At 42.5% G+C, this 27,165-nt stretch overlaps 2 protein-coding genes across 17 annotated transcripts in view; one reads left to right on the forward strand and one right to left on the reverse strand.

Moving 5' to 3' along the window:
- Positions 1 to 27,165, reverse strand: part of MCF2L2 (MCF.2 cell line derived transforming sequence-like 2) — a 252,757-nt gene that overhangs the window by 65,646 nt on the left and 159,946 nt on the right. For all 3 annotated transcript variants that reach the window (XM_033211822.1, XM_033211821.1, XM_033211820.1), the window contains one exon: positions 26,497 to 26,582. In XM_033211822.1, the coding sequence (XP_033067713.1) occupies positions 26,497 to 26,582 (86 nt within the window). The remainder of the gene's footprint in view (positions 1 to 26,496; positions 26,583 to 27,165) is intronic.
- On the forward strand, positions 2,189 to 23,030 carry B3GNT5 (UDP-GlcNAc:betaGal beta-1,3-N-acetylglucosaminyltransferase 5). 14 transcript variants are annotated; one of them, XM_033211828.1, is made up of 4 exons: positions 3,444 to 3,693; positions 4,094 to 4,122; positions 6,549 to 6,656; positions 19,139 to 23,030. In XM_033211828.1, exon 4 carries the CDS (start codon positions 19,444 to 19,446, stop codon positions 20,575 to 20,577), a length of 1,134 nt encoding a protein of 377 aa, XP_033067719.1. In that variant the 5' UTR covers positions 3,444 to 3,693; positions 4,094 to 4,122; positions 6,549 to 6,656; positions 19,139 to 19,443; the 3' UTR covers positions 20,578 to 23,030. The 14 variants fall into 14 exon arrangements, with proteins under 14 accessions (XP_033067727.1, XP_033067720.1, XP_033067721.1 ...); XM_033211829.1 differs by lacking the exons at positions 3,444 to 3,693; positions 4,094 to 4,122 and adding an exon at positions 2,190 to 2,608; XM_033211831.1 differs by lacking the exons at positions 3,444 to 3,693; positions 6,549 to 6,656 and adding an exon at positions 3,021 to 3,375.

Below are 27,165 nucleotides of genomic sequence, written 5' to 3' on the forward strand. Positions count from 1 at the left end.
AGGATGCCAACCATTCATCCATCCCATTGGGATAGCCCAGGCTCTGAGCTCAGCACTCCCCCCGTCACTATGATTGGGGCATTCAAGTCCTGTCCATTAACCACTTCCCAATCCTGTATTTATAGCCAGCCCTCTGGAACCTGCACAGAACCCTGTATGCACTAATCCTCACTCACCCTTGCAGGCAGGTATTACTGTGGGCACAGAGAAGTTTGGTAACTTGCCAGCTCCTGTGTAGGAAGCCAGGTCAGGACCTAGCCAGAGTCTCTCTAACAGCCCAGGCCTTGAATGAACACTGGCCTGCTTCAGAATACATGGCCCATGCTGTGTTCAAATTCACAGGACAGGTTCCCTATAGGGCCTGTGAGGAAATCTGGTCTAAGAGAATCCAGAAAGACAAATTTCACGAAACAGGTCAAGCCTGACACTGTGCTGCTACGCTTCAGCTGTGTTAAGCCACTCAGTTATCAGACCTGCTTCTCCTTTCCTGATTTTAGTAACACTAGCCTCTTCCTTGCGCCCCTGTTGCTCCCACCATCTCCCAGGTTCTCTTGCACTCAGGTTTAGTCTTCCCTCTCCACTACTAATGATGCATGTATGCCTTACTCTCTGATCCCCTTTCCTAAATCTGCTACTCCTCTGCTCTTTCTGTGCCTTATCTATCCCTGCTGAGTCTAACATGCAGATTTTGGTCATTCCAAAGTCATGTATAGATCTAATCACAAGGCTCTCTACCAGCTGCTACTTGGATAAGGCAAGCATGCCAACACGGTCCTCCTTCTTCATGATGGCCACGTCAGCATCGTCATTACCTAAGTTTATTTCTAACACATCTCAACATCTTCATGTACTCCCTCTTGATAAAAGTAACTGAGCATAACGCCATCAATACCATCAAATCTGTCATTCTCTTCCCCTCTCTCCGGGTGGGACAGGAAGCCAGGCTGCTCTAGGAAATCTTCCCAAACAAGCAAAGGGGACTTCCCTGTCCCCTCCCATGTGTGACCTGAGCTTGCGTGGAACCCAGGGTGGGCATTCTGGACTACCTGACCTTGCCCATCTCTCCTGCACAACCTCTCATCTCTCCCTACTACCACCAAAAAGCTTGCATTGTATCTCCAATTTCCAGACATACTTTTGAAACCATTTATCTATCTGGTGTGTTTATCTGTATCTAGTAGGACATGAATATGTGATTTTTATGTGTGTCTATCACTGTTTTGGTCAGTTTGTATTTCTCGTGGGTACAGTTCTATGTGCTCATGTATGTGGAACATATGTATCCTGACACATGGACCTAGTTCCAAATGATCTGAAAGGAATATAATTGTAATTGAATATTTGCACAGATATCCAACATACACTTGTGATGGCTGGGGGAAATGCATGTGGGATTTCAGTCAGCATTTTATTACAGAAGGTATGTGATTAGTGCTGTATTAACAATGAATCAGCTTATTTGTGGGTCACTGTCAGTGACTCCTTTGCAAATCACATATGTAAATATTTCTGTCTGTGGTCTGATGTACATGCAGTGCCACAGTCTGGGAGGTGCTGAGCCATGCCCTCTGTAGGTAGCATATGAAAAAAACTGCATGATTTAAAAGATGCTGACCGGCTTAAGGAAAGCAATTTAAAAACTTTCTAAAAATCTAGTTTGAATGAACAAGTACAATATTTACAGTTTTCATTTTGTGTGTGTGTGTGTGTGTGTGTTTTGTTTCAGAGACGGGGTCTTGCTGTGTTGGCCAGGCTGGTCTCTAACTCCTGGGATCAAGCAATCCTCCTGCGGCTCAGCCTCCCAAAGTGCTGGGATTACAAGTGTGAGCCACCGTGCCTGCTGGCCCCACTGTTTTAAACCCTGATTCAACAGTCATACATTTAACTCATTACCTGTCTTCTTCCTCTTATGACAAACTCAAAGCTTTTTTTTACTAAAGTATTTGGATTAATCTTTTGCTTTTCTATCATGTTCTGAAATAGGTACAATAACAGAATCACTCAAAATATTATCTCCGTTAAATGTTTTGTGGCTTTAGAGAGAGGTCTAACAACATGCAGGAAACAAGAAACCAAGCGCATACAGGATTCATTTATAATCTCTCTCCCTGAGCAGAAGCCCGCATCTCTCCATATTGTCTGGTTACCTGCAAGAAGTATTCTGAAGGAGGAAAATAGTTCATAGAGGACATTCATGTGCACTCTGGCTTCCAGTTGGTCATTTGAGTAAGTGATCGCAATTAACTGAAGAGCGGCAGGGAAACACTTCCTGGAATTCTCATCTACAGACAAGTACAAACTGGGGCCGGGCCCATTACCTTCACCTACGCGCCGGGAGGGTGGCGGGCTGGCGGGCTGGGCCAGGATCCGGCCGTGACGCCGAGAGGTGCGGGGCGCGCGGCTAGGAGCCTAGCGCCCCCGCCCGGGCCCGCCCCCATTCCACCCGCATCCCGCCAGGGAAGCGAGCCCAGTCCAGCGCTGCCCGTCCAGTCTTCGCCCAAGATTTAAAGCCCGCAAGTTTTGTTCTTGAGACCAGCGACTTTCGCTCCGATGCGGGAAGGAAAGCCGACCTCCGATTTGGACATTTAAAGAGTTGGGCTTGGACTTGGTGAGTTTCGCTCTAAACTGCCCTTGAAATGAAACTGGACTTGGAGGTAAAGTCACCGGGAAGCTGGCCTGGGGCGGGGTTTCCCCCTCCTCTCGTATTTTAGAAAAGGTTCGCGGCAGTGCAGCCCTAGTTTGCTGTAAGTTTCCTTCCTTTGTTACTGAGGCCCCCAGAGCTCCAGGCATAAGTGGTGTGACCAGAAACCTTTTAACAAGACCCGCTTGAGAGCCTGCCTTAGAGCTCCCGCACGGAAAGGAAAAGACCATCCTAATCCGCTGCGCGACAGAACCAGTGTCCCGTGTGGGAGGAACCGCGGCGTGCCCTGGGCTCAGGACCCGCGAGGCCAACACGGTCTGCCTCTTGGCGGAGCGCCCTGGGCCGGTGGTTCCGCGCGGAATTAGTCTGTGGTCAGTTACGTGGTGAAAACAATGCTGTGCCGCGGCCGCATCTTTCCGCGGGCCGAGGCTTCTCTGGGTGGGAATGTTGACTTCTCTTCCGGATCGCTAAATGGGGAAAGTTCTGGCCGCTCAGCGGGATAAGTCTCCAGGCCCCGGATGGTTCGTTCTCCGTGCCGCGGCCCCGAGCTGGACTCCCTGGGTCTCCCGCGCGGGCTCCCGGCACTGGGGCTGCGGGCCGCCCCCTCCGCCCCGCCCCGCCCCCGCCCCGGCGCGCCTCCTCGGCCGAGCGGTTCGCGGTCTCCGGCGCGGGAGGCTCCGAGTCTGCCCACTCCGGACCGAGCGAGGTCTCCGAGGGGGAAGAGTGGCTAGGAGGTGAGGACACGCTGGCCCTCGCCCAGCGGGTGGCGCCAGGGCTTCAGGTGGGAATGCGCGCTCGGGCCGGGGGCGCGCGGCTGGCGTGGACACGGGCTTGGGGCCCGCCGCCCTGGCCCGGACCGCGCACCGCCCAGCGCCGGGAAGCCGGGAAATCGGGGAGGCCTCTCCTGCCGCGGGCCCCGGCAGCCCGCCCTCCGAAAGCGCGGCGGGGAAGGAGGCTCGCCCCTTCCCCGGAGCGCCTTTGTTCCCTCCGGCCTGCCCGCGCGGGTGGCCAGCGCCTGGGACCCAGGCCCGGCCGCCGCCCAGGTGCGGCAGGTAGGCTCGGGGGCCGGGCAGCTCCGGTTGGGGTGGCTTCCCGGGGCCGGCGCGGTCCCACTCCCTGAGGAGCTCCGGCTCCTCGGTGGCGGAACCGGCCCGGGCACGGGAGCCGCGAGGCGAACGCCGCGCCCACCAATTCAGTTGCCGGCCGGGGGCCCCATGCTTGCGGCCACCCGCCTCCCGCTGGAGGGCTGAATTCGAGTCGACAGCCCGCGTCGGGCTGGAAAGAGGAAACCGCCAGCCTGGGAACGGTTTCGGCGAGTTACTGGCAGGGGGAAATGGGGACAGGGAAGTGGGCAGGCGGGGAGACTGAAGCCGCAGATCTTCCTGGCGGGGAGGTCGTGGCCGCTGTTTCCTTTGACTCTGCCTAATTTCATTTTGAATCCTGATGTGACAGAGGCAATTGCTTGCTTGGATACCATATAGGTAAAAGTAACAGTTTTCAACTCGACTCTTGACTACACCCTGTACATTCTTGGCCAGTGTGGGTTTTCTTAGGTTATGGATCTTGTTAAAGGGACACTGATGTGGTAACCGCACAGTGGCTGGTGGTGGCCTGAGGCTCATATTTATGGTAACTATCTGATGAAAGTACATCCATCAGAATTGGATTTGTTCCTCTGTGCCTTTATTTTGGGAAACCTTGCCTGGTCCCTGTGGGGGATGGGAGAGAAAAGTGAAAAGCTGAAGTTGACCCAGAAAAGGATGATTGAAGGTAGTTGTATTAAGTTGTGGCACTGAAATGATCCCAACCTGAACTTTCTGAAAGGGTGATTAGTGATCAGCAGCTGATGTTATAACTTTCTCAGAAATTTATGGTAGATTTTCTATCTGGTCACAAGTGAGGAGGTGAAAGCTGCTTTCTGGGGCCAACTCTTTGCTTTTAAAGCAAGCTAAATGCAATACCCGAAATGTTTTCCATTCAGTACTTAACCTGCTTGTCCTTCTCACTCTTCCTTCTCCTCCTGCACACGCTCTGAGCATTGACTGAGCACTCCCTGAGGAGGAGGCTGACTCAGGCTGACCCTTCCCGGCCCTGCAAGGCTCCCTGTGGCACCTTAACGTAGAACCAGTGTTATCACAGGAAAGGCCCCAGGCAAAGTTCAGAGCAGCTGTTCCTGAGAAAGTGGGAGATGAGGATGAGTAGGAGGTAGAGATGCTTATAACTGCTCTGCCCAGAGAAAACTCAGAAGGTGCAGAAGAATTTTCAAAATAAAGTACAGGCCCCATCAAGTAGAAAATGAAATATTGTATTTCATTAAAGTGGTGATCAGTTTTCTCTTTTAATAAAAGACATTCAAATGGTGAGATTGTAAAAAACAAACAAAAAAACCTTTCTAATTCTCAAAAATAGAACAGCTTGAATAATAACTCATGGGTTTTGAAATGGGTCATCTTTTAAAATGGGTCACTTTGGCTAGAATCATTGCACTTGGTGACTTTCACATTGTAAAGGGTCAAGTTCTTTTTGAGGCCCAATTGCACTAGAATCTGCATTTCAGAACACAGGTGTCAGGAAGAAATGGGGAGAAATTCAGAAGGAAATGGTCTCTTCTCAGAATAACAAAATGTACCCTATTTGGGGGGATTTTATATATGCTGAAGTAAATAGGTCTCAGCTTTGCATTTTTATAATACATTATGCCTTTTCTGAAATATTTCCATAGCCATTATTTTAATTCATTGTTAGAATAACCTTGTAAGGAGAGGAATTCATTATGTCCGTGTTCCAGAAACTGAGGCACAGTAAATTATTACAAGAGCTCTGCCCTTTGATATGGAATCTCTGTGAGCAAAGATGTAGCCGGAACAGTGTAAATCTAGAATTAAATACTTTCCTTACAGTATGCAGTATCTAACTATTATGTGTTAGTTTACATATATATAGGGGATGTAAGAAGTAAGAATCTTTAAAGGATAAGAAACTTGATCAGGTGAGATACAAGATTTGAATAAAGAAGCGATATTTTAAAAAAACATTTTAATTCTACAAATTCAGATGCTGGCTTTGATATGTAACTTATTCAGATTTCTCTTCCATAGAAGGTTTTAACGCTAGAAGCCAGTTCTCCACAAAAGAGAATGTTCTACCAAGTGTGTAGGCAGCAAAGCCCAAAAGTTCAAGTTCAAAATACTGTTCCACAGCATAAGATCCACCTAATATTTCAGATTTGACTCTTTTGCTCCTTTCCTATAACTTTCTATAACTTTTTCATAGTGCTCTAAGCAAAATAAGTTCAAGGATGGACTCACCTCAGGTTTCCTTCTCCTACTTTAGAGGACCGTATAATCTTATACGTGTGTCATCCTAATTGAAATGTATTTTAAGTGCTTGTGGGAACCATGTTATTTCCTGTCAAGAATAATGGAAGACCAGTATTCCATTAATGGAATAATGGGGAACATGAGAAGGACCATATTCAGTCAATTAGGGGCGATACTTCTGCTTCAACAGTATTTGGGATGTGTTAAATGGCCCTTAGCCATCAGATTGGTATTTTTAAAAACTCCTACCTAATTAATGTTTTTTGATAAGAAGCATATTATGAGTATAGCTTAGTATTCTAAAAAGAAAAAAACCTGAAAAAAAAAAAATCAGCCATCCATGAACTAACCCTGGTAAAGCTACACGAACAGATTCTAGAGAAAGGAAATTTGCACAGATGGAACATCTAATCTGGACTGATATTGTCAATAAGTTATCTCAAATGATCCTCAGAAAACACTGTCTGGTACATGGTTTAGACACAAGTCGAGCTCATGTGACTAGTAAATGGAGAGGCACAGTATACATCTACTTTTGTTTGCATTTAAACACTCTGGGCTTTTTTATTCTCTTTCACCTCCATCAGGTCCAGATTCCAGCTTGCACTGGAATATTTACTGACCCTTTGATAGAAGATCTACACCTGAAACATCTCTGAAGTCTTTTTAGCATCCTGTCCATGGCCTACTACACAGTATGTGATAAGTTAGTATTTGTTGAATTAGTTAAATATGGGTATTAACCTACTTTCAGGGCTGCCCGCTGTAATGCCTAGAATAGGGCAGGCACTTAATAAATGGTAGTTAACTTAGACTAAACGTTGATCCACCAAGACAGAAACATGTTACACATACCTCTTATTTTACACCATCTTCTACTTTTTGTACCTCTGTGTTATAAACCCTCTATCAAGTGCTGTTTCTAAAGACAGTGTCCAGAATGGGACACAGGAACTGCCACTGGACAACAGGCAGACACTGGGTTATATCGTCACCCTGTTTCTGAATCCTGATTTTTCTTATTATGATTCGACCATAGCTAACCTTTCTGATCTCCTTTTTTCCGTCTTTTCCCTTTACCCTAACTTCTAGCCAAACTAAGTGATTTGACATTTCCCCATTCAAGCTACAACTTTTTCTCTTATGTGCTTAAAAAAATTCCTGCGTAGTCTCTCTTGGAATGTCTTATTCCCTGCTCCCTCCACTTCACCTTTTCTTTTTGTTTGTTTTAGACAGAGTCTCGCTCTGTCACCAGGCTGGAGTGCAATGGAGCCATCTCGGCTCACCGCAACCTCCGCCTCCTGGGTTCAAGCGATTCTCCTGCCTCAGCCTCCCAAGTAGCTGAGATTATAGGCATGCTCCACCAGACCCAGCTAATTTTTGTGTTTTTAGTAGAGACAAAAATTAACATGGTTTCACCATGTTAGCCAGGATAGTCTCCATCTCCTGACCTCCTGATCTGCCCACCTCAGCCTCCCAAAGTGCTGGGATTACAGGCGTGAACCACCACACCCGGCCTACTTCACCGTTTTAAGCCAGCTGAAAGGTTCCCTGCCGTACTCTTTCCTTCGCCTTTCTTTCTCCCATCCAAGTACTAACCAGGCCTAACCCTGCTTAGCTTCTGAGATCAGCCAGGATCAGGCACATTCAGGGTGGTATGGCTGTAGACTTCTTCTCTTTCTGAGCTGTGTCTTCCTCCTTTCCTCCACAAACCCACATCTGAATTCTGTTCTAGCTCCTGCTCATTTGCCACCTCTCCCACAAAGCCTTCCCCAATTTCCATCTTCTCCCTGCTTCTCACATCTCAGAGGAAAGCTCTTCATTCACAGAGCACCTGGTTTGGGGTCCATAGTTTGTTGTCCCTCGGTATCCTTGGGGAATTAGTCCCAGGACACCCCCCCCATATCCATGCATGCTCAAGTCCCTTATATAAAATGGTATATCATTTGTATATAACCTATGCAATATTCCCATGTACTTTATTTTTTTCTTTTTATGCTTTTAGAGATGGGGTCTCACTCTATTGCCCAGGCTGGAGTGCAGAGGCATGTAGCCTTGAGCTCCTGAGCTCAAATGATCCTCCTGCCTCAGCCTCCCAAGTAGTTGGGATTATAAGTGTGAGCTACCACACCTGGCCCATGTACTTTAAATAATCTCTAGATTACTTAAAATACCTAATGCAATGTAAATGCCATGTAAACAATTGTTACACAGTATCGTTTAGTGCATAATGACAAGAAAAACATGTCTGTGCATGTTCAGTACAGACACAACCATACAGTTTTTTTAAGAATGTTTTTAATCTGTAGTTGGTTGAATCTGAGGATGTAGAACCCATGAATGTACAGGGCCAACTGCATATGGGTTTCTAATAACAGATTCGTGGATGAAGGCTACCCAACACAATGCAACATTTCAAATGTATCTTAGTTTTTCTGGGACAAAGCCAGCCTAACAAATCTCAAGAATGTTTGAAAAATTCTAGCTTGAGTGAACGTTGTTCTTCTAGTGACTCAAATAAAGCAGTCATTGTGTCTGAGGAGTCCTAGTGGGGTGGCAGGGGTGGGGTTGGGAGTAGTGGCTATTTGTAGCATGTTTTATGTCACATTAAAGGGATGGGTATGCATTTTAGGCAATAATTCTTACTCTTACTGATAGGTGAACTTGTATTTTTTATTCTTCTGCCTTATGATGGATAACTGGTTTACATCTCTTCATCAGGTTTACTTCTTATGTGTCATTTTATGAGCTGACTTCGAATATATCTTCAGCTTTTCCCTGCCTTTACACATGAAAACGGTTTTGATACAGCTTTTTCATTAGAGAATGACAGCTTTTCCAGGCCATGCTGTCTGTGTCCGACTCCTTGCCTTTCATTTTACCCAATACTTGCTTAAGACATCCTCCCTGACTCTGGTACTTTTTTGCCTCATCTCCTTCCTTCCTCCCCACCTCTTTTTCTCCCCCTCCTGCGACTTTGGATCTCCGTCCTTGGAGTCCCTGAATCTTTTTTGTGGATGAAAGACTACACTCAAAGGACACAGATTGATGAGGTCACTTCTGCCCACTGTCTCGTACTACTGAGACCAAGAAGAAGAAGGAGGGAAAACTGAAATGGAAGGTTTGAAAAAGAGTATGTTAGTAAAAGAAGTAAGAACACTGCTAACAAAATGCAGCAAAACAGAAGTGACTTCAAACTTCTGGCAGTGAAGCAAATTCTCATCCATCTGGGGTTGCTTCTCTTGACCCTGCCCACCTGCTCCCCTGCCCTCCCCTCCTGATGAGAACTGCAGGAAAACCTGTGCCTATGCCAGGGAGAAAGGGCAGGTGAGGAACACAGGGGTGGGGCTGGGACTGACATGCTGCTCTAAGCTGCTACAGGGTCTGGAGTTTGTTGCCGTTACATGGTTAACTCGGTATCTCCGTGCCTCATGGGGAGGGAGATCCTTTCTTCCTCAAAGGTTGTTGTCAGGCTTAAAGAGCTACTATATTTGTAAGGCATTTGGAACAGGGCCTGGTGTACAGTAGACATACCCATTATACACCAAATTAAAGTATAAAACAATACTGATTCTTACTAAGGATTAGTATTGTTTTATGATAATTATATACACTAAGGGTTAGTCTTGTTTTTTGATCCTTTAGGTTGGTATACATACATATACTAAGAATGCAGGCATGTCCATGGAAGTCAGCAATATTCAGCCCCCAGCATGTCCCAGTCAGCAGGACAGGGATTAGGGGAGTCAGGTAAGGCAGGGCTGTGTAAATGCAGAGTTGGAGCCTGTCTTGGTTGCTAGACTGGGTAAAAGGAGAAGTTTGTTTCTTAAGTAGGCAAGAAAGAAACTGACAAGAGTTATATTGTGTTGCAAGAAGGAGCACAGAGGGCCAAGCTCAGAAAAGCAAGTGTTTGACCTCTCTGAGACCGCCTTTATATGTCAGCTTTTAAAAATTTGTTTCAAATTTTGCATAATCAAACTGGTTACTGGGAATTATTGATTTCATATAACGTCCCTAAAATATAAGAATAATCTATAATCACATGCCACAAGTCTCGTTAATAAAGACTTAGGGTCTGTCTTTACCCATTTGTTCATTTGAAATTTCCCTGTCTTTACTTCCCCCATAACCAGCAAACAAATCTACACCCATGTTTAACTTATAAAGAAAGATATAGCTTAGTTTACATAGGTGGAGATCTTGTACCTGGATTCACATTGAAGGTTTTATTACCCAGCTTTCTCCTCTGTCCCAGAGCCATGATTGCTAAAGTGGAATTTAAAGTCTTTGGACTAACACTAAATCAAGAACTAACTCTATAAATGTATTCTCTGCAGAAGGATAAGAATTCCAAATGGCTTCTAATTTTTGCCCATGGCTTGAAATAAAGTTTCATATAGCTAAAGTCCCAGCACAAAAACACTTGAAGACAGCCATTAGGTAGAATTTTTTTCTTTTTTAGAGGTCTTATATTGGAAATATAACAGTTGCAAAGATATCTAATGTTTCACCTTAAAATGTGAGTTATAAATTCAGATTTCACATTGTCTTCTTCCTTCTTGAGCAAATAGACTAGGCAGTTAGTACCAAATAGTAACTAGTTATATTTCTTAACACCAATTATTGTAACTAATTTATTAAGAAGAAATCTATGCAGATCAAATTATAGCTTTTCCAGGAAGTGCGGGGCTTTTTATTCCTGATCTCTCTCAACAAGGTAATTTGGCTTCTGAAGATTGGTCCTAGCTATACTTAATAGGAAACAGATGACAAGAAGAAGCCAGAAAAAAAACTTGGAATGTAGAACAAAATGCAGCATAAAGATGGTACAGAAGATTTTATCTTTCTTTCCTTTAGTTATGTCTGGACAGGAACTAAAAACTCTCCCACATGGGACTTTATTAAGTAATAAAAGTTTAAATGTAAAAGATATAAAGGCATGAGAATATAAAGGAATTTTTTTAAAAACCTGTGACTCACTGGAGGAGCCTATATAGTCCTGCTTTATAAGCATGTCACTTTTAAAGGGATCATTATATTTTCATGACTCATGGGGATATTCCAAATATTAAGTTGATTTTTAAAATGAAGAAAATTATCAGTTCAGTCTTGTTTTCTATATAGGTTTCACTACGATATTTTATTTCCCCAGCAAGGAAAAAATCAGAACTAGAACGGAATGATTAAATTTCTTAGTTTTCTTCTAATCCGTTAGTATTTCCATCAAATTATACTGCCTTCTTATATAGAATTTCTGGGTTTGTTCTTGTTTTGGCAACAATTGAAGTAAGAGAGGATGATTTTATGGTAGAGGTTTGATTCCATCCTAGATTGGTGTTTTTCGGCTATGTAGAACACAATCTATTCATGGTTCAGACAACCATTTTAGGAGGTTTTCATGTCCAGCATTAAAAAAAAATAGGAATAGAAGTAGGCATTTATATATATATATATATATATATATATATATGAATATTAAGTAATAAAAGTGTAAAATATATAAAGGAATGAGGAATGTATATATATTATATATATACACACACACACCAAATTAAAGTATAAAACAATACTAATTCTTACTAAGGGTTAGTATTGTTTTATGATAATTATATACACTAAGGGTTAGTCTTGTTTTATGATACTTTAGGTTGGTATACATACATGCACTAAGAATGCAGGCATGTCCATAGAAGTCAGCAATATTCAGCCCCCAGCACGTCTCAGTCAGCAGGACAGGGATTAGGGGAATCAGGTGAGGCAGGGCTGTGTGAGTGTAGGGTTGGAGGCTGTCTTGGTTTACAGTTTTGACATTTTGTTCATTGTGGATTTTTTGCAGTAACTTTGATTTTTAAAAAATACTGCATCAAAGTATTATACTGACTACTGAATTATTATACTGACTACTTAAATTGTACACCTAAAGTAAGTGGCACCCTTGTCTCCCTGTAGTCCTGGCACCGATCAGTATGGTTTACAGAGGGAATGGTGAGTGTTGGGGAACTAGGGAGCCGGTGAAGAGGCAGCCCACAAGGGGAGGAGGAGCTGATGGTGTGTCTGATGTCTCCTCCTTTCTCTAGGAAGCAGACAGGAGGTGAAGTCTTCAGAGTGAGGGGACAGAGCCTGGGAGGGGGAGATTTAGCATGGCCGCTGAAGAGACCAGGAAAGGGAGAAGGTCTGGGACAAGTGCAAGAACAGTCACACGGCACTGAAAACTTTGCCCAAAGCTAGATAGTGCCATTTGTGGTGACGCTGCCTGCCTGGTAAGTTCCGTTTCCCCCGCATCCCTGGAGGTGTCGTAGGAACAGGAAGATGGGAGGGCGCTGGGGTCTGGGGTTGTTGGGGTGGGAGGGCAAAGGTGACCGATGATGATTCTGCATCTGAGACAAGGGAGGTGCGTGAGGAAGAAAGGTCAGGAGACTGCTGGGCGTGGTGGGGTGGCAGAAGGTTCTCGATGAATATTTAGAAGTTGCAGCTAGGAGTGAGCATACTATAGAATGAGTATCCTGGAATTTGAAGTCTCAGAAGAAATGCAGTTCTTAGTGAAGCCATGTAAACAACTTCCTGGCTGCTAAGCTGTCTTGAGTGTTGGGAGACAACATGAACAAAATGGTCTACACATCATAAGGTTTCCTTAGACTTGAATGTGTTGTATGTCTCCTAAGTAAAATGCAGAAATACAGTTCACTGTTGCTTCTCTTCCTGGAAATTGCCCTCCCCAACCTCAAACCAGCCCCCAAGTGGGGCAGGGTCCATCTTTAGACCCTCCCATAGCACCCAGCACAACCCTAACTACATGGTCAATGTCTCTCTTCCCCACTTAGAGCTCCAAGACCAGGGCCTTGTTTGTCCTGCTTACCCACTCTACCCATTTGTTAACCCCATCTTAATTTTCTGATGAACGAGCCCTTTTTTCATTGACTCCTCCTTTTTCTCCTTCTCCGGAGTTTATTTTTCCTTCAGGCCCATTGCTCTCTCTCCACCTAGAGAGCTTATCCACATTCATGAAATTAGTCATCTTTATGCTCAGAGTACCCACCTGGATCTCCCCAGTCCTGTCTAGCTTGTCTTAGATTATTACCCTCTGGACATCTGTACCTTGTTGTCTCTCCATCACCCTCGAACTCAACGCGAGTCTAAAATCAAATGCAATCTCCTTCACTCCTAACTCAGGAAACCAGTTTTCCCTCCCTTGTCGGTAATGCTTGAAATTAGTTCTCACTTCTCCTCTTCCTCCTTTACTCCCCATCCCAGGTCATTCATCAGGTCCTGCTAGGTCTTTGTTTTTCTTGAAAGGGCCTTCCTCCCCACTTCCACTACCCTCGACTAGGCCTTCCTCACCTCATCCGGCATCAGTACAAGCCCCTGAGAAACCAGCGTCCTGATCTTCAGGCATTCTGCATTTCACCCTGTACCTCCATTGCCAGTTTAATCCCTCTTGCTCAAACTTAATAAATACTGAGCAAGGGAGTTACCATGACAAACAAAACCAGAAATTTCTATGACTTCCTGCTGCTGTCTGTACCCTCTAAGACTCCTCTACCTGATTTTCAAGGTTCTCCGTAAGTAGGTTCCCACCTCTCTGCTTTCAAATCAATGGCTTTCTCAAATATCTGCCATACGCAGTTCTTGTCTGAAACAAAGGTTGCTCCTACTCCTGCAGCCACCTAAATCCTAGTCATCCTCAGGCCCTCCTAAAATCCTGACTCATCCAACCCCCACTGATTTCTCTACTAGTCCCAGAGACTTTCCTTTTGCGCCTGGGGTTGGTATCATGCAGATTAGTGCTGACACGCTGTACCTTACCAGGATTTGTCCATTGTTGTCTGTGGGAACTATGCTTTCATGTGGGAACTACGAGTCTTGTCACAAATAGACTGTAAATGCTTTGAGATTGGAGACTGTAAAATACTTCTTCATGATCTCCCACTGTGACTGGTGTAAGAACTCGCAGAGTAAATACTCATATACTTGTAGGATTAATTGAAACACTGGAGACTGAGGTTTAACTTGTACTTAAAAGTGTGGACCTCCCCATCTTGATTAAAACTTCAAAATGGATAGCAGGTTTTACATATTATCTCAGCATCACAAAAGTAGACTCCACAAAGAAATGAGTTGATAGCAGGGGTAAGGTTTAAAAAAATCAGGGATTATTGCAGGGAAACTTGTAACCTTTGGGTGTGCTAACTAGTTTCTTCCCAAAAAGTTTAAAGAGCTCTCTTGTGAAAGAATATTCCTATGAGTAACTGAGGGGTACGGCTCCCAGACTGAAAAGTATTTGGGGTCTGTCACCTCTTTTCTGATGTTCCTACTTCTATTCTTTATTCTTCTGACTACCTCTATTAGGAAAGATAATACTAAGAATACCTGTCCCTTCTTCTCAGTCCAAATAGAAGCAAACCCAGGTTGTATTTGAGATATCTGCATATTTTCTTCCAAGCAATTCTTTGTCCTTTTCTCTCCCGTGCTTTTCTATTTACTATTTTCAGCAGGCTCTGAAGTCATCTATAATTTTTACTGCCCCTCAGTGACATTACATGGATATTCATCCCCGATTTGCAGATTAAAGCACCGAATCAGAGTGAGGTGAGGGTTGCCCAAGGTTACACAATAAATCTGGCCCCAAACAGGGGTAACCCTTGAGTTTCTAGCCTGTTGATTGGCCACTGACCCGTGCTGCAGGCACACAAAGGAAGCTGCACCCACAGCAGTCTGTTGTGGATGGTTGCTGAGCTTCGCATTCGGCATTGGGCTTGCTTTGTTTCCTGCCAGGCCCAGCATTTTCTTCTACCAGATCGGCAGGCTTTGTGGGCGTCTTCCTAGGGCCCTCCCCTGCACTCTGAATAGGAAAGCTGGAAGCTGTGCTTTAGAGAAGCTTTAAGACGCTGTAAGAAACCAGAAGAGTGAGTGCCAGTTGTATGTGCGTGGTCTCCATCCGCAAAGCCGGAGCTGGGCGCAACAGTGTTGACTTGTAATTGATGAATTTAGATCGGGGGCAGGCCAGGGGAGGGCAGTGCTTTTGATTTAGGCTGGGAAAGGCCTCCTAGTGACTATGTTCAATTTGGAGGAATTCAGATGTTCTTTTGTGATACAAGTGAAGCTGTGTAATACAAATGAGGAGTTTACCTTCCCTAAGTCTTCCCCTTATCATTCCCGTATTATCAGTGAGATCTGGTTATCAGTGAGATTTATGTAAATGGTGGCTAAAAAATTCAAACGACTGAGGGGGAGAATTCTCATTTTAGAACTTCACATGCTGTGCTGAATTACTAGCGTGGGATGTGGGCTTTGTGACAGGTCTTTTGTCATTTTTCAGAAAGCATTTTGACTTGTTGATGTCAATTTGGAACAGTTGAAAAAATACAGGAAAATAAGGTAAATACATACATATTGAGGGTGGGGACAAAATGAATGTTCTGAACCAGCTGCCGGCTTACAGTAGCCATATAAGCAGCAGCAGCAATGCACCAACCTGGTGAGTAATAGGCCTGATTCACTGGAGAGATAGTAGCGCCTTTAATGAGTCAGATGGATGCACACTGGTTGTGGGAGCAGTTGGACTTGTGGGCATAAAGTCTAGCAAGAAGCCCAGACTTGCAAACAACTCTAGGACATGCAAAGCAAGCTGGCATTGGAGCTTGCTGGGCACAGCTGCTCAGGAATAGGCAGCTGGTTTTCCCTTTGATCCCTGAGATTGCAAAGGTTACTTTCCTCTTTGTTCCCTTCCCAGGGTCAATTAGAGTAGAAACTGCAGATGCTTTTCAGTTGAGAATTTTCCTAGATTTCTTAAAAATGTGTATGCTGGCTTCAAATCTGCCATCAAGAATTCCGTTACCTTAGTTTAAGCCTCCAGTTCCTTCAAGATGTCTTGTGGAGGAGACCAGAGGGCCCTTGCTTTGAGGCTTCAGAGGATGGTCATTATCTGGGTGAGCACTGTGGATAAAGACTGAGAGAGCAACCGAAAGAAAGTGGGCCCCTGAATGAAAGTGATTTTGCAAAGTTTAGGCAGATGCCACCATCAGAAACTGGTATTTTCTGATGTCTTTCTCACCTTCCTCTAGAGCATTCAGTCCAGAAATGAACAGCCTATCCAAGGGGGAAATTACTGATACTGATCTGTTCCTTAGAGCAGTGTTTCAGTCTTTTTTTTTTGAGATGGAATCTCATTCTGTTACCCAGGCTGGAGTGCAGTGGCATGATCTCAGCTCATTGCAACCTCCACCTTCCTGGTTCAAGCGATTCTTCTGCCTCAGCCTCCCTAGTAGCTGGAATTACAGGTGTGCACCACCACACCCAGCTAATTTTTGTATTTTTGATAGAGATGGGGTTTCACCATGTTGCCAAGCTGGTCTCAAACTCCTGACCTCATGTGATCCTCCTGCCTCAGCCTCCCAGAGTGCTGGGATTACAGGCATGAGCCACCACGCCCGGCCTTCAGCCTTTGTGATGGTAAAGCACAATAACACATTTCTCATGACACCCCTGCACAGTAACACATTTCTCATGACACCCCTGGACGCACACACACATAAAACCCAAAAGTTTCACAAAGTGATTCTTGCTCTTACTACTTTCAGTACACTCTGCATTTAAAAAATAAAAAATGCTGGCTGTGGCTTCCTAAGTGGTGCGTGCAGTTTTCACATCAGTGCCCTTAGCAATAAAATGTGCCCTATACTGATTATCTCTGGACAAAGTCTGAATGGGGCTTGGCTCTAATCTCTAGTCCTCACTGGACATTTTATATACCTGGCCTTTGCCTCTGCCCTGATGTGGAGTGATCATGGGGGTGGGAAATACAGCTGGATCCGAAAGCTCTGAAGTGGGGATGGAGGTGTCACAGCTGAGGCTAGGCCCCTTCTGCAGGGCACTCAGTGTGTGCAGTTGGTTTTCTATCAGGGGTCAACTGGCAGGGGGACTTGAGGAAAGATCTCTGGGCATGAAGCAGGGCCTTTGCCCTGGGGCTTGCTATGTGGCTCGGCCTACACAACTCTCTCCCTGTCAGTCCTGTCCAAAGCCCAGGAAACTAATGTACCACCCCTGAGGAAGACAGCCTACCTCGCCATCCAAGGAAGTGTTTGACCTGTGGTAAGCACTGGGGACAGAATCCTTGAGGAAGGAGGGTGCTGTGTCCCAGTGGTAGAAGAAAAGAGAGGACCTGGGGTAAGCAGCCATGGCATGGACCTCATCCGAGGTGGCACCTGGCTAGGCGTCCTGACCCCCAATCTTTCCCCAGTAACCATCACTTTGAGTAAACGGTGGCTCCACCCCCAGCATGGTTCTTTGCACCAACATTTGGGGAATGCCTACCAGGGGTCACACACTGACCTGGATGCTGAGTGTAGGGTGTCTACAACATCGTGCCTAAAAAGTCTCTGTTTGGGGTATAAAGAAGGTGCTGGTGCAATACAGATGAGATGAGAAGCATCTTTCAGGGAATGGGTTGATCCCAATTCAGGCTTCCCAGAGAAGGATGTCTATAGACTTGATATTAGCAAGGGAGGTAGGGTAGCCAGGCCACAAGACTGCTGGTGTAAAGACCAGGGCATATGAAAATGGCAAGTGTGACTGCTTTCAGCCAGTAATTTGGTATTGTCAAATGATGTGACCAAATAGCTGGAGAGGCAGATCCTAAAGGGTCCTGTGGGCCAGGCTAGACTTCATCTTGTCACTAACTAGTGGGGAGGCTCTGAAGGAGATAAAAAAAGCTCAGTTCGTCTCGTGATTAAATCCAAGTTTTACAAAGGTCACTCTGACCTTTGTAAAGTGGAAGGTGGGTTGGCCAGGGGATCATCTAGTCTGGGTGAGAGGGGATGATAACATGAAGGGGTGAAGAGAGATTTTGAAGTGATTCACAGGATTAAACATTTAAATAACGGAAGTGGAGGAAATGGGGTGGGGGGTGTTCCAGATTTCAGGCACAGAAGAAAGAAGTGCAGTTAAGCACAAATAAAGAGAAACAGGAACAGCAGGTTTTAGGGGAGAAGATAACAGAATGGGTTAGAAATTACACTTGAGGCCAGGCGTGGTGGCTCACGCCTGTAATCCCAGCGCTTTGGGAGGCTGAGGTGGGTAGATCACAAGGTCAGGAGATCGAGAACATCCTGGCTAGCACGGTGAAACCCTGTCTGTACTAAAAATACAAAAAATTAGCCAGGCATGGTGGCGGGTGTCTGTAGTACCAGCCACTCGCTACTCAGGAGGCTGAGGCAGGAGAATGGCGTGAACCCCGGAGGCGGAGCACTCCAGCCTGGGAGACGGTGAGACTCCGTTTCAAAAAAAAAAAAAAGGAAATGACACTTGAGTACCCTAGTGTGCTAGGTAATGATCTGTCTTCTGTCTGCTTCCCTTCATTTATCATGTATATTCCCATTTAATTTGCACAAAGACTTTGAGTTAAACGGTCTTACCCCAATTTGTCAAATTTCTGTGTTAGATGCATGATATGGTACAAGAAACCATAAGTGGCTGAGGCAGCATTGGTGTTCAAATTGCCTGACTGCAAAGACAGTGCTTGTTGGCTACGTTCTGTTGCTTCCCGGTTTAGAACATGTTACATTGATGCGCCTGTTGCATTTCCAAATAAAAAAGTGCAGAAAGAAGGTGGCTGTATAAATCTGGGGCTCACAAAGTAATTTTGATTATTGAGAGTTTGCTTTCAAGGAGCAAAGTGTGGCTCCTTGATTATGAACCTTAATTAAAAAAAAAAAAAAGAAGTCTTATTCCTGCCTTGTCTGGGGCAAGCCTTAATGGATTTTTACTGCTGTGAATTTTCTTTTCATTGAAGATTTTTGCCTTAATCTATGTATCTACTTTTCTCCTGACCATATTCAAGTCAGTATATTCATGAATATACCCATTTGTGAAATTTGAACCTAAGTATACAAGATTATAGCTGTTTGGGAAGTTTTTTTTTTTTATTTTTTTAAGAGTAGGAGTAGAAAAAGGTCTCTGTATTCTGAATGGGAAGACAGTGTAAAGCAATTTTTTCCCTTTTCCTGTCCTCCTTTAAAAAAAAATAAACAGCCATATGCCTCTGCCAAATACTAAGTGCCTCATCACCTTTTGTCCAGATCGGGCAGCTTACATTTGGTTTTAAGGAATTAGGAATATATGTCTTTCTGGCACCTCAGTAACCCACGTGATTGTGATTCTTTTCTCTTCTTGACTCTGATAGGTGGCATGGAATGTTCACATGGGAGAGCCACATGAGGCCGCCCACCACGCTTCCTGAAGGATGCCCGGGTGGAAGAATTTTGACGTGCCAGTGTCCTAGTTCTACAGGGTGTTCCATTCTTTCACAATCTCAGAAAAATGGGATTAAAAGAAACTATTTTGTGAAATAAGAAAACTGTTTTCCATTTTTAATGACCAACATGTATTAAGATGGACACTTACTCTACGAAATACGAAGTTCTATGGTCCCGAAGAAGCCAGTGCCTGTTTAAAACTGATCCTAAATAAAAACAGACTTGAGTGGATATGACAATGTTGATTAGTGGCAGAAGAGTCAAAAAATGGCAGTTTATTCACTTATTTGCAACTTGTTTTATAGTGAGTCTCATGTTTTTTTGGGAACCGATCGATAATCACATTGTGAGCCATATGAAGTCATATTCTTACAGATACCTCATAAATAGCTATGACTTTGTGAACGATACCCTGTCTCTGAAGCACACCTCAGTGGGGCCTCGCTACCAGTACTTGATTAACCACAAGGAAAAGTGTCAAGCTCAAGACGTCCTCCTTTTACTGTTTGTAAAAACCGCTCCTGAAAACTATGATCGACGTTCCGCAATTAGAAAGACGTGGGGCAATGAGAATTATGTTCGGTCTCAGCTGAATGCCAACATCAAAACTCTGTTTGCCTTAGGAACTCCTAGTCCACTGGAGGGAGAAGAACTACAAAGAAAACTGGTTTGGGAAGATCAAATGTACAATGATGTAATTCAGCAAGACTTTGTTGATTCTTTCTACAATCTTACTCTGAAATTACTTATGCAGTTCAGTTGGGCAAATATCTATTGTCCACATGCCAAATTTCTTATGACTGCTGATGATGACATATTTATTCACATGCCAAATCTGATTGAATACCTTCAAAGTTTAGAACAAATTGGTGTTCAAGACTTTTGGATTGGTCGTGTTCATCGTGGTGCCCCTCCCATTAGAGATAAAAGCAGCAAATACTACGTGTCCTATGAAATGTACCAGTGGCCAGCTTACCCTGACTATACAGCTGGAGCTGCCTATGTAATCTCCGGTGATGTAGCTGCCAAAGTCTATGAGGCGTCACAGACACTTAATTCTAGTCTTTACATAGACGATGTGTTCATGGGCCTCTGTGCCAATAAAATAGGGATAGTACCACAGTACCATGTGTTTTTTTCTGGAGAGGGTAAAACTCCTTATCATCCCTGCATCTACGAAAAAATGATGACATCTCATGGACATTTACAAGATCTCCAGGACCTTTGGAAGAATGCTACAGATCCTAAAGTAAAAACCATTTCAAAAGGTTTTTTTGGTCAAATATACTGCAGATTAATGAAGATAATTCTCCTTTGTAAAATTAGCTATGTGGACACATATCCTTGTAGGGCTGCGTTTATCTAATAGTACTTGAATGTTGTATGTTTTCACTGTCACTGAGTCAAACCTGGATGAAAAAAAAACCTTTAAATGTTTGTCTATACCCTAAGTAAAATGAGCATGAAAGACAAATATTTTGAAAGCCTAGTCCATCAGAATGTTTCTTTGATTCTAGAAGCTGTTTAATATCACTTATCTATTTCATTGCCTAAATTCATTTCAAAGAATTCGTATTTAGAAAAGGTTTATATTATTAGTGAAAACAAAACTAAAGGGAAGTTCAAGTTCTCATGTAATGCCACATATATACTTGAGGTGTAGAGACGTTATTAAGAAGTCTTGATGTTAGAATAATTGCTTTTGGAAAATACCAAATGAACATATAGTACAACATTTCAAGGAAATGAATATATTGTTAGACCAGGTAAACAAGTTTATTTTTGTTAAACAGCACTTGGTGGAGGTGGTAGGGGCAGGGAAAGGTCAGCATAGGAGAGAAAGTACATGAATCTGGTAAAAGTCTCTTGTTCTTAAGAGGAGATGTAGAAAAATGTGTACAATGTTATTATAAACAGACAAATTCTTACCGCATCCATGTAGCTATTGGAGATAGAGTCATTAAAATACCTTTTTTTGGTATCTTTTTTCAAAGTTTAATGAGAACTTTGAGAAAAATGAGTAATGCTGCCCTAATACTTTGTATGTTTTTAATGGATTTTTTTTTTTAAGTATTAGAAAATGACACATAACATGGGCAGTTGGTTGCTCATAGGGTCCTTCTCTAGGGAGAAACCATTGTTAATTCAAATAAACTGATTTTAATGAAGTTTTCAACTGGTTTTTAAATATTCAATATTGGTCTGTGTTTAAGGTTGTTATTTGAATGTAGTTTACATAGAGGAATATAATAATGGAGAGACTTCAAATGGAAAGAGAGAACATTACAAGCCTAATTTATCCATAATTTTATAAAATGAAATCTTAGTGTCTAAGTCATTGTACTGATTACTAAAATTAACCCACTCCTCCCCAACAAGGTCTTATAAACCACAGCACTTTGTTCCAAGTTCAGAGTTTTAAATTGAGAGCATTAAACGTCAAAGTTATAATATATAAAACTATTTTTCATCAAATAGCTGTCAGAGGTGATCTTTATTTTCTAAATAATTCAAACTTGAAAACAGTAAAAAAGTGATGGAAAAGTTGCCAGTTTGGGGTTTAAACCATTTTTAAAGCTGCATGTTCCTTGCAATCAAAGAGATGTGTCTGAGATCGAATAAAGTAAGTTACATTTATTTTACAAAGCAGGATAAAAATGTAGCTATAATACACACTACCTCCCTTCACTACAGAAAGAATTAGGTGGTGTTTACTGCTAGGGAGATTATATGAAGGCCAAAATAATGACTTCAGCAACAGTGGCTGAACTCACTCTAAGACCTTTGACAGCAGAGGCACTGTTAGGGAAAATAAGATGTCTCATATAATAAGGTAATGTCTAAAAACATGCAAAACAAAACTAAAAAAGATTTATCAGTATACACAACTGGATGATGATACTTAACAATTTTTAGCAGGTAGCTTTTTAATGTTTACAGAAATTTTAATTTTTTTCTATTTTGAAATTTGAGGCTTGTTTACATTGCTTAGATAATTTAGTATTTTTAACTAATGTCAAAACTACAATGTCAGACATTCTAGGTTGTAGTTACTTTCAGAGTAGATGCAGGGTTTTAGATCATTACAGTTTAAGTTTTCTGACCAATTTTTAAAAACGTAGCGAACAAAAGCATATTTGACCAAGCAACAGGCTTATAATTAATTTTTATTAGTTGATTCTTTAATGATGTATTGCCTTTTGGCCATATATACCCTGTGTATCTACACTTGGAAGTGTTTAAAGTTGCCATTGGTTGAAAACATCAGTGTCTCTGGTCATCAAAGTGATCTTGTTTACAGCAGTGCTTTTGTGAAACTATTATTTATTTGCTGAAAGAACTCTTCTGCACCGTGTCCTTTTTATTTTTGCTTAGAATAGAATGGAGCAGGTTTAAATTTCAAGGAAATATGAAGGCACTTCCTTTTTTTTCTAAGAAGGAAGTTGCTAGATGATTCCCTCATCACACTTAAAGTACTGAGAAGAGTATTGTAAATAAAAGGGTTCCAACCTTTTAAAAAAGAAGGAAAAAACTTTTTGGTGCTCCAAATGCAGGGCTATCTTTTTTAAAAATGTCAACAAAGGGAAAATAAACTATCAGCTTGGATGGTCACTTGAATAGAAGATGGTTATACACAGTGTTATTGTTAAAAGTTTTTTACCTTTTGGTTGGTTTGCATCTTTTTTTCCATATTGTTAATTTTATACCAAAATGTTAAATATTTGTATTATTTGAATTTTGCTCTTGTATGACAAAATGATTAGTGGGTTTTTTAAAAAAAAAATCTATGATTTCCAATAAACAACTGAAAAATTATCAGGAGATGTGTATTTAAACTTTTTCATGAATATTGCTTATATAATCATTCATTCTGTTTTAATGTACTACATGGTCTTAGCCCTATTCCTATAGGATGATCATGTTCTCTGCATTATAGGGCCACCTAAGATGCTACTGTTTGTCAAATGACTCACGCTGGAATGTCTGGATGGGGAGATGTTCTCTCCTAATGTAGTCATCTGCCACAAAATGACGTTTCGGTTAACAATGGACCATATATATGACGACAGTCCCATGAAATTGTAATGGAGCTGCCCTACACAGGTGTACCATTTTTTATCTTTTATTTCAGATTTTTACTGTACCTTTTGTACATTTAGATATGTTTAGACATATAAATACTTTCCATTGTCTTACAGTTGCCTACAGTATTCAGTAACATGCTGTAAGGTTTGTAGCCCAGGAGCAATAGGCTCTACCATATAGCTAGGTGTCTAGTAGGCTATTCCATCTAGGTTCTCGTATGTATACCCTGGGATGTTTGCACATCGATGTGGTCACCTAAAGATACATTTCTTGGCTGGGCGCAGTGGCTCACGCCTGTAATCCCAGCACTTTGGGAGGCCGAGGCAGGTGGATCACCTGAGGTCAGGAGTTTGAGACCAGCCTGGCCAACATGGTAAAACCCTGTCTCTGCTAAAAATGCAAAAATTAGCCGGGTGTGGTGGCATACACCAGTAATCTCAGCTACTTGGGAGGCTCAGGCAGGAGAACTGCATGAATCTGGGAGAGGGAGGTTGCAGTGAGCCGAGATTGTGCCACTGCACTCCAACCTGGACAACAGAGCAAGACTCTGTCTCAAAAAAAAAAAAAAAAAAAAGCATTTCTCAGAACTTATCCTCATTGTTAAGCAATGCATGACTATAATCTGTTGAGAGAGGGAAGAAATCACCTCTAGTTACAGTGCCTTAAGATACCATTTGCAAAAGTTACGTTTTCCTTTTCTTTGATACCATTACCTGTCTGAAATACAGTCAGTGTTAACCCTAATCTCTTAATATCAGGAATGCCCTTACACCTACTTCGGAGTGTTTGGTGCTTCAATATATTTGCATGTAGTGTGCTCTCATCTGTTTTTTACCTGATTCCTGCTCAGTTCTTCACATAGCATATTGTATAACTCAATCTATGTTTAAAACTTGTAAGCATCTGAATTACTTGGTTATGGTAGAACTTTTTACTTGCAAGGCGTGGTAGGAGTGTTTGTAGTTGGTACTAAAATGTGATGACTTGGAAGAATTAATTAATGACTTATATTTGAGGACTTTAATTGGATGCTATAGCCGCAACGAGAACAGAACCAGAAAACTCTTGATATGCAAGGTTATTCATTCTGCGATAATAATGGGAGGAATATTCGATGTCTCTTTGAGTCCATTTTCCTTCCAATCACTTCTACATTCTGCAGTGACACAGTCCTTAATCATAGCTTTCATTACAATAGTCCTTTACTCCAGACCTCAAAGACTCCTTACTGCCTCCAGCATCAAATCTAAACTCTTTCACCTAGTTTTCAAGGCCCTCTGTAATCTTTTCCTCCTTCATTCCCTATAGCTTGGTTTTTATCACTGCCACTATTATCTATCATAATGTCATTCGTGACCATACCTTGCTTAAGTTGGTTTCCCTTGCCAAGAACACCGTTGTTCCTATACCTGTTGAAATTTTGGAAACCCAGTTCTACCTTCTCTCTTCCCTTAAGCATCTCTTCCTTCCCTCCTCCCCAAATTTATACTTAGTCACATATATTATTGTACTACCTACTAATCATTCCATGCGTGTTTTTACTAGCTTTAAGTTCTGAAGGCAACCATGCCTTGCACAGTGTCCACTTAGGGTTCTGAATAATAAATCATCTCCCAAAAATCTGAAAGCCTTCTATATACCAAGCAAATTTGTATTAGTTATGCAGCAAAACTCAAATCTATAAAATCAAAAGGGAATAAGGAAATATAGATTAAACAGTTGCAGCAAAGACTGCTGATCTTAAGGTATTTATTCAAAGCTGGTGGTAGAACAAAAACAGTCTTACAGATTCTACCTCTTGATTAATTCAGTGGCTAATTTTGCCTTTTCTCGAAGTTCTTTTGCAAGAACGTAAAGATATTTTTGTTTCATTAGTTAAGTGCTGTAACTTTATTCCTTTGTGTTTCTCATAAGAAGTATGATTTGGCAGTCTGCCATAAGTTTTTTGTTTCTTTTCTTCCTCTTTGAGACAGGGTCTTGCTCTGTCACCCAGGCTGCAGCGCAGCTGTGTGATCACAGCTTAGCTTACTGCAGACTTAGCCTCCTGGGCTCAAGTAATCTTCTCACCTCAGTCTCCTGAGTAGCTGAGACTACAGGTGCACTCCACCACACCCCGCTAAGTGTTTTAACTTTTTGTGGAGATGGGGGTCTCACTATGTTGCTCAGGCTGGTCTCGAACTCTTAGGCTCGAGCAGTCCTTCTACCTCAGCCTCCCAAAGTGTTGGAAAGTGTTGGGATTACAGACACGAGCCACCACACCTGGCCTGTTATAAGTTAATACAATAATTCATCAACTAACTTAAAGAACACTAAGACTTTTATAAAAGTAGTTATGAGTTTTAGTAAAAGTATTAAAAGATAAACTGTCACTTAAGGAAAACTAGAGAACATATCAATGCCAAATGGTGTTTTTCAGAGGTGATACCATTCAACACTCACATGCTGAATTGGGCCATTCATTATAACTCCAGGACACATGTCAATCAGTAAGAGCCCACGTTTCTCTGAATACACCGTAAGCGAAAGAATATAAAGTAGTCTAGTTAACATTATGTTTAATCAAGGAGCACGTTCCTAAAGATGTTTGTTCATTCATTCTACAGACATTTTTCAGAGGCCTGCTAAGAGTCAAGCATTATGATAGACACCATGGATAAAAGCAGCTTACAACTCAAACAGTGTGGGTATAAATAATGTGACTAGCACTAGAACAGGTGTCATGATGGGGATTCTGAGTATAAATATTTTCAAAAAAATAAATTTTCCTGTATATTTTTGGTTTTTACCTCCTTAATTTAGGCTTTCTGAATGGCACAGCATTTCTGAGGATGCAAACACCTTTCTACAGAGCAAAAACAGCATTTGTATAAATTGTGTCTTTGGGGAACCAAGAGACTTTAAATGTATTTAAACCAATAATTCAGTCAATATCAACATTAGCTTACATGTAATATTCTCTTGATAGCCCAATTTTTTAAAACACCATATTCTTAGAAGTTTGGTTTCTAAGATGTTACTTTAAGCTCTTTTGCTTGTTGCTTTTGTGGGATTCACAAGGTTTGTTCTCAGGTACATAAATGAAGGTTAGTATAGAGGATAAATATTATGATTCTCATCTGGGAAAGACAGGTGCTGAGATGTAAAAGAGGATCCTCGCCACCCATGCCCCCACCCCGCACCCACGGATCTGCAGTCCTACCTGCGGGGAGAAAGGTCTCCGAGCCTGGCCTGCTGCTCCAGCTCAAGGTTCCTCCTTTCATGACGGTTTGCAAAGATTTCTTCATTCTGAAGTGAAAGAAATTTTGTTAAGATTTGATATTGTGGGGACCTCCTAACTTATATTTTTCTCTCTCCCAATTTCTGTGTTTGATTTTGGTTTTGATTCCCTCGATAAGCAAAATAACCAGTTTCTCATGCTGTTCTTCCTTGGGTTTTCCCCAGCCGCTCTGTGGATCCATTATGGTTTGCCCTTTTGGGCTTCCTTTAGGCACACTAAAAACTCATTCCCAAAAGCAGGTATCGGCCGGACGTGGTGGCGAACGCCTGTAATCCCAGCTACTCGGGAGGCTGAGGCAGGAGAATTGCTTGAACCTGGGAGGTGGAGGTTGCAGTGAACTGAGATCGCGCCACTGCACTCCAGCCTCAGCAACAGAGTGAGACGCCATATCAAAAAAAGGAAAAAAACAAAACAGGTGTCCTTTCCCCTTAATCATGAAGGGCTATTCACACTGTACTCATAAGTGATTCATAAGAGGATAGTAAAACGATCATTGCATTCAGCATCTCCTTTTTTTTTTTTTTTTATCTCGTAAGAAATCAAGGTCTGGAAAAGTTGCACTCGCCCTAAGACCAGAAAGTGCTGAAGGCA

This window comes from Trachypithecus francoisi, unplaced genomic scaffold, assembly GCF_009764315.1.
Source record: "Trachypithecus francoisi isolate TF-2019V2 unplaced genomic scaffold, Tfra_2.0 Lachesis_group0, whole genome shotgun sequence".
Lineage (NCBI taxonomy): Eukaryota > Metazoa > Chordata > Mammalia > Primates > Cercopithecidae > Trachypithecus > Trachypithecus francoisi.

Excerpts from the sequence above, each read along its gene's own strand:
- B3GNT5 (XM_033211836.1), top strand. The coding sequence starts at position 19,444 with ATGACAATGTTGATTAGTGGCAGAAGAGTCAAAAAATGGCAGTTTATT.